At 37.2% G+C, this 18,072-nt stretch overlaps 1 protein-coding gene across 1 annotated transcript in view; it reads right to left on the bottom strand.

The window, feature by feature from the left end:
• The window catches only part of ADAMTS19 (ADAM metallopeptidase with thrombospondin type 1 motif 19), a 218,235-nt gene that overhangs the window by 61,497 nt on the left and 138,666 nt on the right, over positions 1-18,072 (bottom strand). The window contains exons 14-15 of the mRNA XM_004609957.3: positions 12,270-12,397; positions 7,289-7,409 (exon numbers count right to left, since the gene is read on the bottom strand). Of these exons, the coding sequence (XP_004610014.3) occupies positions 7,289-7,409; positions 12,270-12,397 (249 nt within the window). The remainder of the gene's footprint in view (positions 1-7,288; positions 7,410-12,269; positions 12,398-18,072) is intronic.

Here is an 18,072-nt window from a genome sequence, read left to right on the forward strand (position 1 = left end):
GGGATGCCAGGGATGAATCTGGATCGGCCGTATGCAAGGCAAGAGCCCTACTTACTATACAGCCCCATCAGCAGTAGCTAGCATCTGTTACATGAACAAAAGAGGCATCAGTGCAAACTGAAACAAATACTAAGTGCCTATTTGTTTATATTGAGATCCTGCAGGGAAGGACTGGAGAACTAGTATAGCCAGAGGACACTTGCCCTACACAAGGCTAACTTGGATTCTATCCTTGGCATCCCATAATTTTCCTCAAGACTCACCAGGAGTGATTCCTGAGCATAGTAAGGAGTGAGCTCTGAACACCGCTGGCTGAGGCACCCCCAAAACAAATACAAACAAAAAGAAGTCAGGGTAGATAATTGCTTGCTACATTCATTGAGTTTCAATTGAATGAAAAGACAAAGCATAATTACTATATATAAATGAGCAAAATAGAGTTTCAATGTTGTATAAAAAAGATGAAATGCAAGATTATAGGGTTAGATCCCTATTGAGGATAAGCCAAATGTACCTGAAACTGTCTACTTTGACTAATTACAAGACTACTCAGAAGCATCATTGCTATTTTTGGTTTGTTTGGAGCCACTCTAGGTGGTTCTCAGTGCTTACTCCTGGCTCTGTGCTCAGGGATCACTCCTGGAAGTGCTGTAGGGACAATATTGTGGTGCTAGGGATAGAACTTGGGTCAGCCGCTTGCAAGGCAAGTGTCTTACCTAGATTTATGACTTCCTTCTCCCGACTCCCTAACTTTGTTTCACAAAGAAGTAAATGGATAATCTACCTTCAAAGAAGGGGCCTGGGAGATAGTTCAACCATTAGAGCACATGGCTAACAAGTCCAGTGCCAACTGGACTCTTGGCACTGCAAGACCTACTGAATAACACCAGGTAGAACCGCGATGTCTCTAAGCTCTACCTGGTGGCCCTGGTAGTCCCTGGCACTATAAAGTCCAAACAACACCACATCCTCAGTACCAAGCACTGAATCACCAGCTTGACTGGCCAGGTATTACCATAAATGGCCCTGGGCCTGCTGAGCACTGCTTGGGACCCCATTCCCCCAAATTAAGGTAAAGCAGAGGAAAATATAGAAAGCATATAAAGAAAGGAACAATAGATGGAGAACAATAGATGGATATGTTCACTGTTTCTGAAGCTAAGCACTTAAAATATATTTTAAGTAGCACATAAAATATTTTGACAAGGAAAAAAATAGAGGGCCAGGGAACTAGGACAGGTGTGAAGGGGCTCATCTTCCATGTGGTAGACTCCAGCTGGACCCCAGGCACAGCATATTGTTCCCCGAACACTGTCAGGAATAAGTCCCGAGTGCAGAGCCAGGAGTAAGCCATGAGCACTCACCCCCACCCACAAAAGAATAAGAAGATATAAAACATTGCTACTCAAGAGAGTTTAAGTGGCCAGAGATAGTACAGGAATTAAGGCACTTGTCTTCCATGTGACTTGACCTGTTTGATCCCAGCATTTTATATGGTCCCCTGAACATGGCCAGAGGTCATGTTTATGCATAGAACCAAGAATAACTCCCAAACACCAACAGTGTACCCCAAAACCAAAGCTAAATAAAGTACTTAAATGCCCATCTAAGACACTGAATTAATTAATTGGTAGCTTGATGCAACCTTACCAAGAATTTGGTCATTATATACTGGTTTGAAAAAGATTTATCTAATAGTATGAGGTTGCCCAGTAATATAGTTATAAATGAACATGGCAGAAATCTAATATAAAAAACCCAGGATGGGCAAAAGTACAAAATTCAGAAGTGACCATGAGGAAGCAAATGTTATGAACTTGGTAACTAATTGCAAACAGGGAAACAAGCATTGGATGCAATATGTCATTATTTTCATGAGGATGGTTCATCATCTATAGGGACAAGGACATCAAAGCAGTCAATTTCTGCTTTGTGGCTTGTATGGAAACTGTGTAACATTCTGAGTAAACAGCTAACAAGAACTGTAAGACATCTGGAGCTCCAGAAAAAGAATAGAGTACAATGTACCTTTATGAGTTATCTTCACAAGAATGGTCACTTAAGGGGTATAAAGAAAAGCTACTTAATCTCAGATGGTCATAGTGTTTAACAGAGATTGGACACAGATGGGAAAAGAGTAAAAAGAAAGAATAATCACGATTAGGTGCTGATCAGGTATATTTTAGCAGCATGGCATCCTATGAGTTAGAATATCTCAAGAAGAAGTTTGATTGTCAAATATATGAAAACATGTGGTGACTTCAACTGCAAAGGTGATTAAGTAGAAACTGCTAGATCTCATAATCAAGAGGCTGCCACCTATCTCTGAGGAAATGAATTTATGAAGTGCAGGAAAGAATATGAAATTTCAGGACATACAATAAGAATAGTAGACAGAAAAATAGAGGCAGCTATTGCAAAAGTCCTGTTTGAATTTAGAGTACTTTCAGAGGTATGTTGAGCATTAGTACCAGAGTTATATCTATGTTTATAGTTATACCTAAGCCAATTCCCCATTGATTGATTAGGATAGCTAAAAAGACAATTAAGGGGCCCAGAGAGTTGCCTGCTTTGCCCATGGCTAACTTGATTTTGATCCCTGGCAGCCGATATGGTCCCACAAGCCAACCAGGAGTGATCCTGGTGCTAAAACCAGGAGTCTTGAGCAGTGCTGGGTGTGGTCCCAAAATCAAAATAAGTTAACAAATTACCAAAGATGAGTGAGTTGGACTTAGTTTAAGGAAGAAAGGAAAAGGTTAAACAAAAATATTTGGATAAAGAAAACCAATGAATGAGCAGCTACCTAATTTTCCTCACATAAGCCATTTAGCATAATGAGAATGAGCACTTAAAAGTTAATGAGTTCAGGGGCTGGAGCGATAGCACAGCGGATAGGCATCTGCCTTGCATGCAGCCGACCCAAGTTCCATTCCCAGCATCCCATATGGTCTCCTGAGCACCACCAGGAGTAATTCCTAAGTGCAGAGCCAGGAGTAACCCCTGTGCATTGCTGGGTATGACCCAAAAAGAAAAAAAAAAGTTAATGACTTCATTGTTAGCTATCTTTGAGCTTGAAAGTTGGAATATAGTTATGTTTTCTTTTGGAATCATACTCTGGGAAACATGTGGTACCAGGGGCTGAACCTACATCTCCTGAATATAAAGCATATGCCCCTACTCTTTTAGTTATCTCCCTAGCCCAGAATAATGTTTATTATATCACTGTTATAAATTTGTTCTTTGGTGGGGGAAAATTCAAAGGAATTGTGGTAGGAAGGTGTAATAGTGGTGGGGTTGGTGTTGAAATATTGAATGTAATCAATGCGAATAATCTTATGAAAATAAAATTTAAAAATTAAAAAAATTGTTCTTAATTTGGACATTTTTTGTTTTGGGGGTCACACCTAGTGGTGGTCAGGGCTTACTCTTAACTTTGTGTTCAGGAATAAATCTTGGTGGAGTTTGGGGGTTTATATGTGGTGCCAGGAATTGAACCCGTGTAAGCCTCATGCAAGGCAAGCACCCTATCCACTATACTATCTCTCTGGTCTATGAACATATTTCTTTATACATAGAAAATCCAATTTTATTACCAGAAAGACAGTTCTTAGTCAGCTATCTTAAAATGTTAATTTCAAATCTTCCTAGTAGAAATAATAAATGCTATGTTTTAAACATGTGCTACATATGCTAATCATTATGGTAGGTACTTTAAACTATTTCATTTAATCACAACAATATCACCCTAGGTAGATAGTACACTTCCTATTTTATGAATGAGAAAATAAAGGTAGAGAAAAAATTACTCTTCTCAATACTGCATTGTCAGTGGTCAGTTAACTCACATCTCTCTAATACACTGCATTTTCTGCTACTATACTTCATAAATAGAACACATGAGAAATCAGAGAGCTAGTACAATGGGTAGGGCAGGGTGTTTGCCTTGCACCTGGTCAATCTGGGTTCTATCCCTGGCATCTGATGTGATCCCACAAGCACTGCCAGGAATAATTACTGAGTGCTGAGCAAGGAGTAACTCTGAGCCTTGCTGGGTGTGGACCCTAAATAAAAATAAGCAGATTAAAAGGAGTTAAAAAAAACTGAAGCTGTGATTCTCCTACTGCCGTAAAAGCACAGGACCAGAAAAACCTAAAAGCATGTGTTTCCTACAGAATCACACCATCACCTCTAACACTCAGAGTAACACATTTTATGTCATTTTAAAATGCATGTCATTAATTATATAATTCCACAACTGGACAAACATACAATTTACCATAAAAATTTCTTTAAATAAATTATACTCTGGCTAGAAAAGGTACAATGAAAGACATGATAAATGCACTCAGAAAAAGAAAAAGCCCCTAAACGCTCTGAGTTTATTTTCTAGCTCCAACAAAAATGATTTAGCCAGCTAAATAGAGCACAGGGACTGAAAATTCCCATATGCGATTGCACGTGTGTTCTTCAGACACTATATACCATGTCATGGCCAACTGGACTAAAATAAGACTGAAATTCCTTTTAGAAATTCTAGGAAGTCTATAAACTATAAACATAAAATTGTCTCAAGAGAAACTGAAAATCCAAAAGGAAAAGAAACACAAAATTCCTAAAGTCACAAATAGATGAAGTGCCTGATATACTAAGCACTCACAAGGTTTTATTTTTTTTAAATTCTCAACAATGCAACATTTGATGGGTATAAAGTTAGCAATATTAACGGATCATGTGCTCTGCTGGTTGTTGAGAAAACAGTGCTGAACAAAAATACCCATGACCATTCTCTTCACTGAGTTTATGGTCTAGTGGGGAAAGAAAGATCAATGACAAAAAATTTCCAAACGTGGTTTGAACTACGTCCCATGGATACTATAGTGTTCCTAAAGGAGTCATCATTAGAGGTTAAGAGGTAGATGGAGATGATTCGGGGAGCATGTTACTGAAAACTGACTCAAGAACTGAGATCAAGTGCTGTGTAAGACTTAGCCCTCAGATGTCACAATCTTCTTAATGAAGCAAAGAGGAAGTAGACAGAGCCATATTCTTAAATGTAAGTCACTGGAGGAAGAATGTTTAGTGAACTAATGTAAGAAAACTGGAAAAGGCTTCTTACTAATGTAATAGCTTGGAGAAGGAAAGAGACGTTGGTGTGAGACATATTGGAGAAAGGCTGGGATCTCAGCTCCTGAGCAAAGATTCCTACTCTCTTCCCTGTGAGCCACTGACAGGAACTTGCTTCTGCAATATTAGTTCTAATGCCATAGGCGTTTCAGATGTTTTTCATATGACAAATGCTGTAAACCTAATTTACCTGTAGCAAATTGACAAATGAACCAGAGGTGGACAGTGAAAATGAGTTTGAAGTAGAATTTGGGGAGGAGGAAACAGGTTCACCCAAGTGCCGACAGAATGAAAAGCATCTAATTATTTTACCAATATTTCTGTCTTATAAGTTTAGTGGGGGAGGGGGGAGGAAGAGTGATTATAATTAAACATACCAATCCTGAATATGAATCAGTATTCTTCAATGAACTATTTTCATGCACATTTACTAATTAGATCAGAGTATTCTTTAAAAGTTCTGGTATATTAAAGCTCTTCCTTCCATCTTCCAGACTATTTGAACTTTTGTATTATAAAAACCTTTCTCATCATAACCAAGCAGAAAAGCTGATTGTAAGTGTACCTTTCAGTTGAAAGTGCAACACTGGGGAGTCAGCTACAGGAAAATAGGATTTTTCTAAATGAGTTCTGACAGATTTCGACTTGTATGACCTGTCAGTTTTTTCACAAGCTTTGGAGACTGAGATTTGGTTCTGCAATTTACCCAAGGCATTCATTATTTTTGAGTTTTTGAAATCTTTGAGCCCACTCATTTTTAATTCTGCGGGGGCCTTTGAAAGGGCTTGCCATCAACTTCAAGGAGCTGTGTCTAGTTTTAATTTCTGAACAAATTTCCTTTATCTAGAATTCAGTTTTTGTCAGTAGACATATCTAAGTGACTTGTTCTTATACTTAAATACATAGCAATTTTACTCTTATTCATTTTGTTTTGGTCTAATGGACAAGAAAGGAGTTTGAAACTATAAAATGCTGAAGTTCATAATAAGTATCTTGATGATGAGAATAAAATCACAAATAATATGCCGATTCAAGAGTCACACAGGTAAGGCAGTAATATCAATGCAGAAATACTTGCTCTTTCTAGGTAAACCTGAGGACCTGAATATAAAGTATTTTCTGGGTGAAAAGTACATATTTTTATGTGCATTATTTTTTAGTAGGATGATACCACTTTTGGCGTGTAGTAGTATTTTAAAATGAACACCATATAGATTATTGAGAGCTATTTCATTCTCCTTTCTCCTGAATGTTACTGATAGATGAGGAAGCAAAACGAGAAAGTATGGCTAGCTGTTGTTAATAATCTGGAATAGCAACTCACACTTTCAGATTTCCTTGTAGGGTTTTCGCTATGCAACAGCACTCACACTCTTTCCAAAATTGTACTTCCTTTGCATTTAGTAAAAACAATAAGAATAACGAAAGCCGAAAGCTGAAAACCTGAAGATTAATACTTTGTCATTGCTGTAGGCTGTTATAAATCGTAATATTCCATTGAATGTTATGCTTTGTCATAAATGTCTGTAGAAACTGATAACATTAGCCAATGCAAATTCGATTATTCCCTTGCTGCCCCAACTTATTAAATGCACAACAGATGACTTCATGTTTTCATTATTGGGAAATGGACTAGTTGGGATTTTTGGCTCTTATTGCATGTATTATATATCATCAAGAAAAACTGTCCAATACCCACTACAAAAGTCTTCACTAGAATCAGAACAGTGATTTCTGAACTCAGTGATCTCCCTTTTCAAAAGCTGTTTGAATTATTAATTTTTAAAAATAAATAATTATCTGCTCCTGAAAGAAACTGAGTGAGGGTTAGAGAGGAGACAGATGAGAAAGAATAAGGAAGCAGGGGTTAGGAGATTCAGGTACATGTGGGTTGTTAAGGAATAATAGAATTGAATATCAAAACTGCAGAGTAAACAACACCAGAATCATCAGACCCAAACTTAAACAACTAACCTTAAAAAGGTGCCTGACTAGATGGAAGCCTGGAGGTAGGGAGGTAGGGGAGGGAACCTTAAAACATTAGTGGAGGGAAGTTGACACTGGTGGTGGGATCCATGCTAGAACATTTTGTGTCTAAATAACTCAACTATGAACAACTATACATCACAGTGCTTTAATTAAAATAAAATTTTAAAAAAATTACCTGCTCCTCTGGTGTGATTAAAATCTCCTTTAATGACTCTGCATGATTTTCCATTGCCATTGCATACCCCACAATGATCTTCTCTTGCCAGAGACCCTAATAAGCCATCACAACCAACCTTCTGTAATGAGAAGATGAAAAGCTCAATATCAACTCAGTCATTTGTCTTTGTAGTTTTCTTTTAGAACCACTAGTTTAGGACAAGTCTAGTCTCTATAGTTGTATATTCAACTGACAGATACATAAAATGCTGTATTCTCCGTTGCAAATGAATTCAACAGATTCATTTCAAAGATGATCAAGTGACTGAAAATTGCAGGATAGTGATGAGAGTATTTGGGGAGAGGGTTTGGGACTTGAGTCACATCTGGTGGTGCTCAGAGGCCGGCTACTCTTGGCTCAGTGCTCAGGAGCATTATACAGTGTTTGGGGACGACATGAGCCACTGGGGGTCAACAGCAAATAAGGCAAATGCCTGAACCCCTGTACTGTACTATATCTCCAGCCATTTTCCTTATATTAAAGAAAAAATTGTAACTAAAGGAAAATCATAAAAATATTGAGACAGATGCAATTTATATATACATCCTGAAGGAAATTATATTTCAATTAAATATTACATGATTAATCTAACTGATTCAATTCAGCATAGAATTCATTATCTGGATGAATTTGCTTCTAAAGTGGTTGCAAAACAAATGCTGGATACAAGTTTTCTGAACAGCATATATGAATGTTTGTTTTCACTGTAGCTTACAAACTCTATCCTTGTCTTCTTTGGCTTGCAGCACAGGGATCTGACAACCACTCACATCCTGTGGCAGCTATTAGAAAGCATGAACAGTGGTGAGTTCATTTTTTATTTACTCACTTAAGAATTCTGTTAAAGTGAATCTTTTGAGACTAAATCATAGGTTCTTACATAATAAATATGCTAGTCTCTTTTGATATTCACTCACAAAACATGACCGGATTTTACAATGCTGTGCATACTCAAAGGGCAGAAGTTAATCTGTCAGTATTGTTAGAAACAACGGAAATGATCATACAATTTCTCATGATCAATGACATCCATCTATAACAAGTATCACAATTATTTTAAAGGAGCTCTTAAGATATATTAAATAGGAAAATGAGATCTTCTGATGGGAGGAAATGAGTAGATTATAAAGTGCAGCTGTAGGATGAATGTCTAGGGACATTCATCTCATTTAAACCTGCATAACATAGCATCTTTTCCTCTGATCCTTTTGTCAAGGGACATGGGGGTGTTGCTATTGGTGTCAAGAGGTAGACAAAACAATGCCTTCCTGGGCATTCCTTTCTGATCTGCAAGTCAAAGCTTATCCAGGAAGAAATGAAGAAAATGTGTCTGGATGAAAGAGGTAGCCACCACAGGAAATATTCAAAACAAAGGCAGGGGAAGAGTTCACTCAGCAGGAGCCTAAAAAAAAATTGGGGATCCCTAGAGTTAGGAAAAACTGTTTTTTAGCTTACAAATGACCAAAAAAAAAGTAGCAGAGATTAAAGTAGTGTAAATGATAGAAGCACTTTCATTTCATTGCTCCATCCCCAGCATTCAGCTTGTATGGAAGTAAAAGATCAGAGTATGAAAATTAAGTAGTTAAATAGTAAACAAATTTAAACCTGTTTACTTCTTAGGGATTTTTTTGTTTTGAATTGTAATAATTGGAATATTATGTCTTGAAAACAAAAAAGGTTAGGGTTAGACATATGTCTATAATCACATCTAGTTGCATACAATGAAAATATTTCATACTTTTTTTCTAGTGTCTAGGAAAGATAGTCTCACATGAGTTCAAAAATAGAGCAATTCCACAGAGCAGGCAAGACCATTTCTCTGGTGGCAGAAACTAAAATGCCACTGTTAAGCTGTTGACAGAGATAACCAGGGCGGAATCATACTTTCTTTAACCTATTCTATAATGGTTATAGAGCCAAGTGGGGTCACCAGCAGAAAGCTCTAGATTTACTTTTCTTTCCTCTAACTGAGGCATAACTGACACTGAACATAATATTAGATTCAAGAGTGTAACATTAAACTACTTAATGTTTATAGGTGCCATAAAATGATTACCATCACATTAAGTCTAGTTAATATCCACTACATATATTATTTTCCTTGTGATGAAATCTTTAAAAACCCACACATTTAGCAATTTGCCACTTATAATACAGTATTATTCACTGCAGCCACCATACATACATTGCATTACATCGCTGTTACTATTTTAGAGCTGGAATGGATTATTTCCTTCACCCTGCCTCTGAACACTGTCAATTTTCAACTATGCTCATTAGTGCATTCAACAAGTTCAAAATTCTATATTTGGCTTCAGTGCTATATATTTTGTGATAAAGTAAAATGCTCTAATCTGCCAAACCCAGTATATAGAGAGGATTGTCAAAGTGGGGGGGATTAAGGGGTGTGTGAAAGAGGCACGTTTTTAATTATACTGAAAGTCTCAATGAAACATTTTAGTCAAAAAGCCAGAATTTTTCAAGTATCCCAAAGCTGTCAGAAGTCACACTCTATTTCATAGACCTTTAATTTAATTTTAGTCTTCAAATTCACTTAGCACCGGTGCAGAAATTTTGTTGTTGTTGCCATAACTTTAATGTCTAACTGGGGTCTCTGTAAAAGATCTGGCTTCCATGGCACTGTTAAGTGAAAAGCATAGCAATTCTAGGCTATTGCATTTGGCATATACCACAAGAAAAATAATTCTTTTTGAAAATTAAATTCATTCAAGATACTAATCGGACAGATTTACATAAAATGTTAAAATGAAGTTAAAAGCTTTAATTGTATAACATATGGTTCTGAAAAACAAATATGCATAGATAAGTGCGCAATCAGTTTTATAGATAGCAGAGGTTTTATAGTTACATCGCAGTTCAGTTTCTCCTTGAACCCAATCCTGACCCTTTTACAGAGATACTAGGAAAGCACTTGGAATTCAATTTCCTGCACATTCATCTTCTAGGGAAGGCCAATCTGAGACAGTAGTAGGACTATGACCAGTAACTCCTGGTTTCCAGCTTTAATTTTTTCACAAAGCTGCTCGTTCTCTAATTGAATTTCTACTTTCCCAGAGACAAATGAATTTTGTATGTGTGTATATCCATTATGTATATATATTATGTGTATATATATTATGCATTATAATGCATAATAATGATAAATGAATTATCATTATTATGCATTATAGTACTTATGACAATGATAGATGGATTGCATATGTATACATGGTAATGAGTAACTTTTTTTTTTTTTTTTTTACTTTTTGGGTCACACCCGACAATGCACAGGGGTTACTCCTGGCTCATGCACTCAGGAATTACTCCTGGTGGTGCTTGGGTAACCATATGAAATGCCGAAAATTGAACCCGGGTTGGCCGTGCGCAAGGCAACCCACTGTCCTATTGCTCCGGCCCTAAGACTAAGTTTTTAAAAGAGAAAATCAGATTAAATGTTTAATTGTGACAAGAAAAATAGATTTCCATTTGAAAATCTGTTGCTTTAAATCTGTTGAAATTACTTTTTAGAAAGCAATAGGGGGATGCAGTCCCTCCAGCAGGTCAACCTATACCCGTGGGGCAAGTGCATCAACAGCCTGATGGTGCCATTAGGCTTCCTGGAACTCCAAAATTGCTGCTGTGCCTCTGGCTGGACCACAACAGCTTGGGACCAAGTTTCCCAAGGAATTAAACAGCCAAAAGTTAGGTATGGGGAGCCACACCCACAAACCACCTCTGACTCAGAGGCCTTGCTTCACAGACTCATAAGTAAATCTCAAAAGAGATCAAAAGCCAACGTTAATCTTGGACTGACACAAGGCTGAACAGACCAGGGTAAATCAGAGGGGGGGATGGTCATCCTGTGCCCGTGCAAGCAGAGCTGCTCTAAGCCACTTTCTCCCCCACACACAAAAAAATTGTTACCATGACCCTGGCCAGACTCCACTATCAGGGAGATATTAACCTGTTGAAAATTTGGATCTGATGTGTGCTGAAAATAGATAATGGACCAAACATGATGACCTCTCAGTGTCTGTGTTGCAAGCTATAATGCCCAAAAGTAGAGAGAGAGTATGGGGAATACTGTCTGCCGTGGAGGCAGTGGGAAAGGGGGGGTATACCGGGGATATTGGTGGTGGGGAATGTGCACTGGTGGAGGGATGATTGTGTGATTGTAACCCAAACATGAAAGTTTGTAACTATCTCACAGTGATTCAATAAAATTTTAAAAAATAAAAGAAAAAAAAGAAAATTTGGATCTGAGGGTTTTGTGACTGAAATTGCCAGGTTTCCTCAGAGTCAGGAGGTGCTACCTCACCCCACTTCCCTATACTCCTGGAAGCACTGAGAGCCATGCTCATGAACCAACCCCAGCACAACCATGGAGTTGAAAATTCGGATATGCAGTTTTTGTGACTAAAATCTCCTGGCTTTGTAATGATCTATCACACAATATTCAATAAAAAAATTTTAAAATCAGTATAAGGATAAATACACTTTGGATGGTTTTATTATCCAGTTTAAAAAAAAAGAAAAGAAAAAGAAAGTAACAGGACTGAATTTACAGTTTTTGTCCCATCATAGACAAAAGTCATAGAGCATTGCATGTCCTTAAATTTTTGGTCCAGACTGTTTTGACAATATCAGAAGTATTATCATTTTATAGTTATAATACATATACCACAGAATCAAATTCTCAGATTCTCACAACTACTAGCAGATTATTATAGATTATCAAGCTCAAACTCATTATAAAAATGAAGAAATGAAGTTTCAAAGTAAGTCAGATTAGCTGAAGAGGACAATCTGGTCAATAATACATCAACATCCTTTCTATTATGTTTATCTCTTTTCTTCATCCTTTTCTACTAGACCAAATCTTCTCAACACTCACACAATCTCCCCTGATTATGGAAATTATCTCTACAGAATGACTTACCTGGCACCTGCCATTTGCACAGATATCTAATCCTTGATATCCACAAGAAGTTCCATCCATCACTTTTTCTGACAGAAGAACAGGTTGTTCTTTTCCAACCGGAGAACAAAACAAAGCACATGGTTTTTCTACAGGCAAAATAAATCAAAAGAAGTGAGCAATAGTTACTCCATGAATATTTTGGATGTATTTTATAAATATCTATTTAATATATGTAACTATTTTTTGATATATAGTCTACAGATTTTTTCAAGCCTTACTTTTCCAAGCAGTTAAGTGAAAAACATAATTTGATAACTGAGTAGAATAGAAAATACCAGAGAGGTCTTCTGGGAATTAAATGAGATGGTGCTTGGGAAAGTAATAGGTATCCAATGGATGTTAATTTCCTTTTTTAGAAATGTCTTAAGGTCTGGGGAGAGAGACAGAGGGTTGAGAGCAACTCCATGTTGTATCTCCAGTGCCACATGGTCTCCCAAGCACTGTCTAGAGTGATAACTCCATCCCCAGTAAAGTGACAAGAGGGTCCACCCCAAAGACTATAGGGCATGTATCCAAAGCAAAAAAGAAAAAGAAATACAGCACCAGGCTTCTAAAGATGGCAACATTCATTATTTTTGGCACTAAATCTCTCCCACAACACAAATCATTCTTCCTAAAAAATAATTTGCACTTACATAACAAATTATTGTTTGGAATAAACTCCCTTTATCTTAAGTATGTATCAGAAGTGTGTGTCTTTAAGATGTATCGAATTCACAAAGCCTTTATTTATTAACATAACACTCAAATTTCCAATATTCTAAATTTCAATGCCATGCCTTTGGCATTTTCTTACTTAAAATGACTAAAGAGAACAAGAAAAATGTCTAACATAAGCAATTTACAGTAGATTTTCCATTGGAAGATGTTTAGAAATGCAATACCATCTCATGAGACAATCCACTGGTATGCTCTATTGCTGCAGTGTCAGAGCTAAAACTCTCATGTCCTGCTTACTTAGAATAGCAGTGTTTATGGTGTCTAAGTTGAACACTACTGCTCTGAACAAACCATTCAGGAATAGCAGGTTCTTTGGTGCTTTTCTAAGCAATATGGACCTTGGGAGTTAAAACATTTTGCCTACTAGCTCAAAGCACTTCAAAGTATTCTTAAAATACTGTCCAGAGAAGCTACAGGATTTGGTAATACCAGTAGTAGAATTATCCAAATCTGAAACTTCAGAGTGATTTCCATGCTACATTACTACTCTATTGGCTTGACACCAGTCAGGTCCGTTACTGTTTATTAAGCTCATATAAATCGAATGGAAAATAGTTTACAGTCTCTGACACTGATCTTTGCTATGTCTTCGGTAAAGTTCCACGTATGCTGATGGGATTCTATAAATACCAAATAACAGCCAGAGGCATGGAACACGGAATAGGGTATCACTTTGCAAAGAGAAGAAAGACAGTTAAATGAGCCTTCAGCATTGAACATTTCAAACAGCTTGCACATGTGGCTTCTGAATAATGCACTGAACAATTCTGTGGAATTGGAACATCGCCTTTAATGTGCATGGTTTTGAAATTTTCTTTTAAGATGGCATTATAAGCTGCAATAAAGAATTTCAGTGTGTCTCACACCTCAAAGTAGGTTACGTTTATTCACTGCTCACTATGTCCTATCTTTGGACTTAAAAACAGCTGCTATAATGGCAAGACCTTAATAATGATTAAATATATAATATATATGTGTAAAAATCTATAAATGTCCATATATCCATACAGATCTATCAATACATATATATAAATCTCTTTCTGCATTTAGACATACAAATAAAGTTGAAAGGGGTTACTGTAGAAAATTACATTCATGTTTCAAGAAAACATGCAAATTGGGGAAAAAAATCTTTGCATTTCTCATTTTACTACATACTGTCACCTGTGCTTAGCCTTATGAATGGCATAAACACTTGATATCAATCTTACTTCCTGGAGTTTGCCCTTGAGATTGTGACATTATGGGATCTATGTTACGTGCCGGTACTGGTGGGCAGGCTCTATCTTGATTTATGAGACCAACCCTTTCCAAGATATGCATTAAACATGGATTTCTGCCAAATTTTAGTACCGAGCATGTGAAATACCTGAATGTCAAAGCCATGCATCTTTTTTTTCTATAAAAATAAATGCTCACTAATGCATTGACACCCTCCATTTAATTTTTCTAAAAATAGATTCATAGTCTACATAAGAATAACAGAAAGTTGTTTGCATTCTAATGCGTCATTTGTTCTTATCTATTGGAATTTCAAGGGTAATTATATATTCCTATCTTATAGTTCTGTAATACTAAAAACTATTATTCATATTTCACTGAACATACTTTCTTTTATACTTGTCACCCCAAACTAGCCTGTTTATTCTGTAAATATCTGCTATAGATTATTATCAATTTGATGATAAACATCACTTTATAAGTGTTAGGAGCTTCTTTAATTGAAGAAAAGAAGGCAACTGGGATAGAGAAGGAACCACTATGACAATAGCTGAAAACAATCACTCTGAACAAGAACTGTGTGCTAAAAGTAGGTAAGGAAACAAACATGATGACATCTCAGTACCTGTATTGCAAGCCATAATGCCCCAAAAGGAGGGATAGAGGGAGAAGGAGAGGGAGAAGGAGAGAAGAAAAGCGGATGTGGGGGGTGGCTGGAGGAAAATTGGAGATACTGGTGGTGGGAAATGTACAATGATGGAGGGATGAGTGTTGGAACATTCTATAACTGAAACCAAATCATAACCAGCTTTGTAAGTGTGTATCCTGTGGTGATTTTTAAAAAAAAAAATTGGAAGGTTTAAAAAAAAATCTGGCCAGATGACATGAGGGCTGGAGAGGCTGGGACCCAATTGCGGTGGAAGCTGTTTGAGGAATCCCGGTCAGAGATGGTACTGTCATGGATAAATATGAATCCAGGTCAGAGATGTTACTGTCATAAACAAACATGCCAGAGTAGAGAAAATCTGGGCAAACATTCCTATGATTGACAGCAGGTGGATGGAGACTGAGAAGCCAGGGTTCCGGTTTTAATTGGCAATGGTGCCTTTTGTGTGTGAGTACAGGAAGAGAGACTTTAGGAGTTAAAGACCAGAAGGAAGAGCAGGATTTTCTATTTAGAGGATTTTGACCTAAAGGTGAATGGGGGTTGAGTGGAAACACCCATGCAGTTGATGGGAAAACTGCTAGGAAGCTTCAGAACTTTGTTGACAGTCAGAGAGAAATTTAATGATAAATATTTACATACTTCTTTAACCTAGACATGATAAACAATACCTAGCAAATAACTAAGACCATCCCAAGAGAATGATACATTAGAAGAGAGAAGAAATAGGATGGATTACCGCACGACTCCCATCACTTATCCACCTGGTACTCATTATTTGCCTGTTCTGTACAGGAACTGTTAGTGATTCTAGAGACAGAGAAACTCCTAAGACATGACAACAAGCACTATTCTTATAACTGTTACTTAAAGGACTATATAAGTGTTTTTTTCAGCAGGAAGAACACCTTTCAAAACCCCAAGATAAGAAAGTACCTGACTTGTCCCAGGCAGAGCAGGAGTCAATACAGGTGGGAGCATGTGATATAAATAGGAAGAGAGGCATTCAAAGGTAAGAGGTAGCCAGGTAGCCCTTCAAGGCCACTAAAAAAACTCTGTACTTTGTTTCTGAGGGAACTGAGTAATGTTATATATGATTGACATTTTGCTTTTATCTTTATTTTGCAATGCAGGGGATTAAACACAGAGCCACACACAGGCCTGCCAAGTGCTCTACTGCTAGGCTGTATCCCCAGCCCCACCACTGGTATTTCAAGTGTGTTCCAATTGCTGTAACACTAAAACCAACAGATTTAGGGGGAGTCAGGCATCTAGTTTGCACTTATCCTGGTAAGAGAAACAGTCGAAGATGAGCACAGCTGCTCTAGTGATGTTGGGAAATGGTTCAATTCTGGATGGATTTTAAGGATAGGGCAAAAGTTTCTGCATGGGTATTTTGAGTGTTTAGAAAAAATGAGAGAAAAAAATGATTTCACAACACATGATCATGGGCAAGTATTATTATTGTTAACTAAAAAATATAGCATATAATTGTCTTAAAATACTTTCAAATAGTTAACAATTTGGAAGAAGTCACAAAAACAGAGAGGCCTTGTGTGTGTTTGTGTGTGTATTTTCCCCCGAGGTTAAATCTTGGTCACCACACGTCACCACCATACAAACCCATTAAAGTGAAATTGGTATATGGGTGTGCCATGTTATCACATGTGTTGATTGTGTAGATTTTATAGGCATCATCACAGTCAAAATACTGAACTAATCTACCACCAAGCTCCCCATTTATAGTTATACCCACAATTCTCCCAACCACCATGCCTAACTTCTAGCAAACACTAATCTCTCAGTTTCGATCTTTATAGTTATGTCATTCCAAGAAAGTAATATAAAATTATACTGGAGCAATAGCACAGCGGGCAAGGTATTTGCCTTGCATGCGGCTGACCTGGGTTTGATTCCTCTGTTCCTCTTGGAGAGCCCGGCAAGCTACTGAGAGTATCCCACTCATACGGCAGAGCCTGGCAATTCAATATGCCAAAAATAGGAACAAGTCTCACAATGGAGATGTTACTGGTGCTCACTCGAGCAAATTGATGAACAATGGGACAACAGTGCTACAGTGCTACTGTGTCTTTGAGACTGGCTTTCTTCATAAAAACACAATGCTATAAAGCTCATCATGTCATTGCACTTATCAATAGTTGCTTCTTTATATTCCATGGATGGACTTCATTTTACTAAACATTCAGCATTAAGTTCCTTTTGGTTGTTCCCTGTGTTTGAATATTTAATAATAAATATTATTATTTATTATTAACGTTCTATGAACATTTGCACAGGATTCTCTGATAGTCATATTTTTTTTCTGGGAAAAATGTCAGGGACTGTTATACTGTGTTTTTCAGACTGTCTTCAGTTGTTTAAGAAACTTCTAAGTAATTTTCAGATTGATTGCTCCATTGACATCCCCAGCACCAATGAACTTAGTATTTAGACTCTCCTCATTCTCAAAAACATTTGGTATAATCACTTTTTAACTTTACTTGATCTCATAAAGTGCTTAGCAATTTTCAGGTTAATTCAGTTTTTTAAATTAAGATATAATTAACATATACTTGGTATCACTTCCAGTTACACAGTATGATTTGAGATGTGCGTAATGTGAAATAATCACACTATGTCTATGTTTGTAACCACATATATTTACTATTCTTTTTTTTTTTTTTTGCTTTTTTGGGTCACACCTGGCGATGCGCAGGGATTACTCCTGGCTCTGCACTCAGGAATTACTCCTGGCCGTGCTCAGGGGACCATATGGGATGCTGGGATTTGAACCCGGGTCGGCCGCGTGCAAGGCAAACGCCCTACCCGCTGTGCTATCTCTCCAGCCCCCTATTTACTATTCTTAAGAACTTTAAAGATCTATGCACTTAGGAGCTGTCAAATATTCTGTATAGCATTAGTCACAATAGTCATCATATGTTCCATGAATTGGTACTGGACATTGGTACCTTTTGATCTCCTTGACCCATCCTTTCACCCCCATACATCACCTCAAGTAAATATTCATCTCCTGAGACATCTCTAAAGTATATTTTCCAGTCAAATGTTTGTGAGTTGACATATGTCACTAAAAGTGGAAGGAGCAGTGATCTGAAATGACTCGAATACAACCTGCAAAACAGCACTGACTGCTAC

Source organism: Sorex araneus, chromosome 6 (genome assembly GCF_027595985.1).
Source record: "Sorex araneus isolate mSorAra2 chromosome 6, mSorAra2.pri, whole genome shotgun sequence".
NCBI classification, from domain to species: Eukaryota; Metazoa; Chordata; class Mammalia; order Eulipotyphla; family Soricidae; genus Sorex; species Sorex araneus.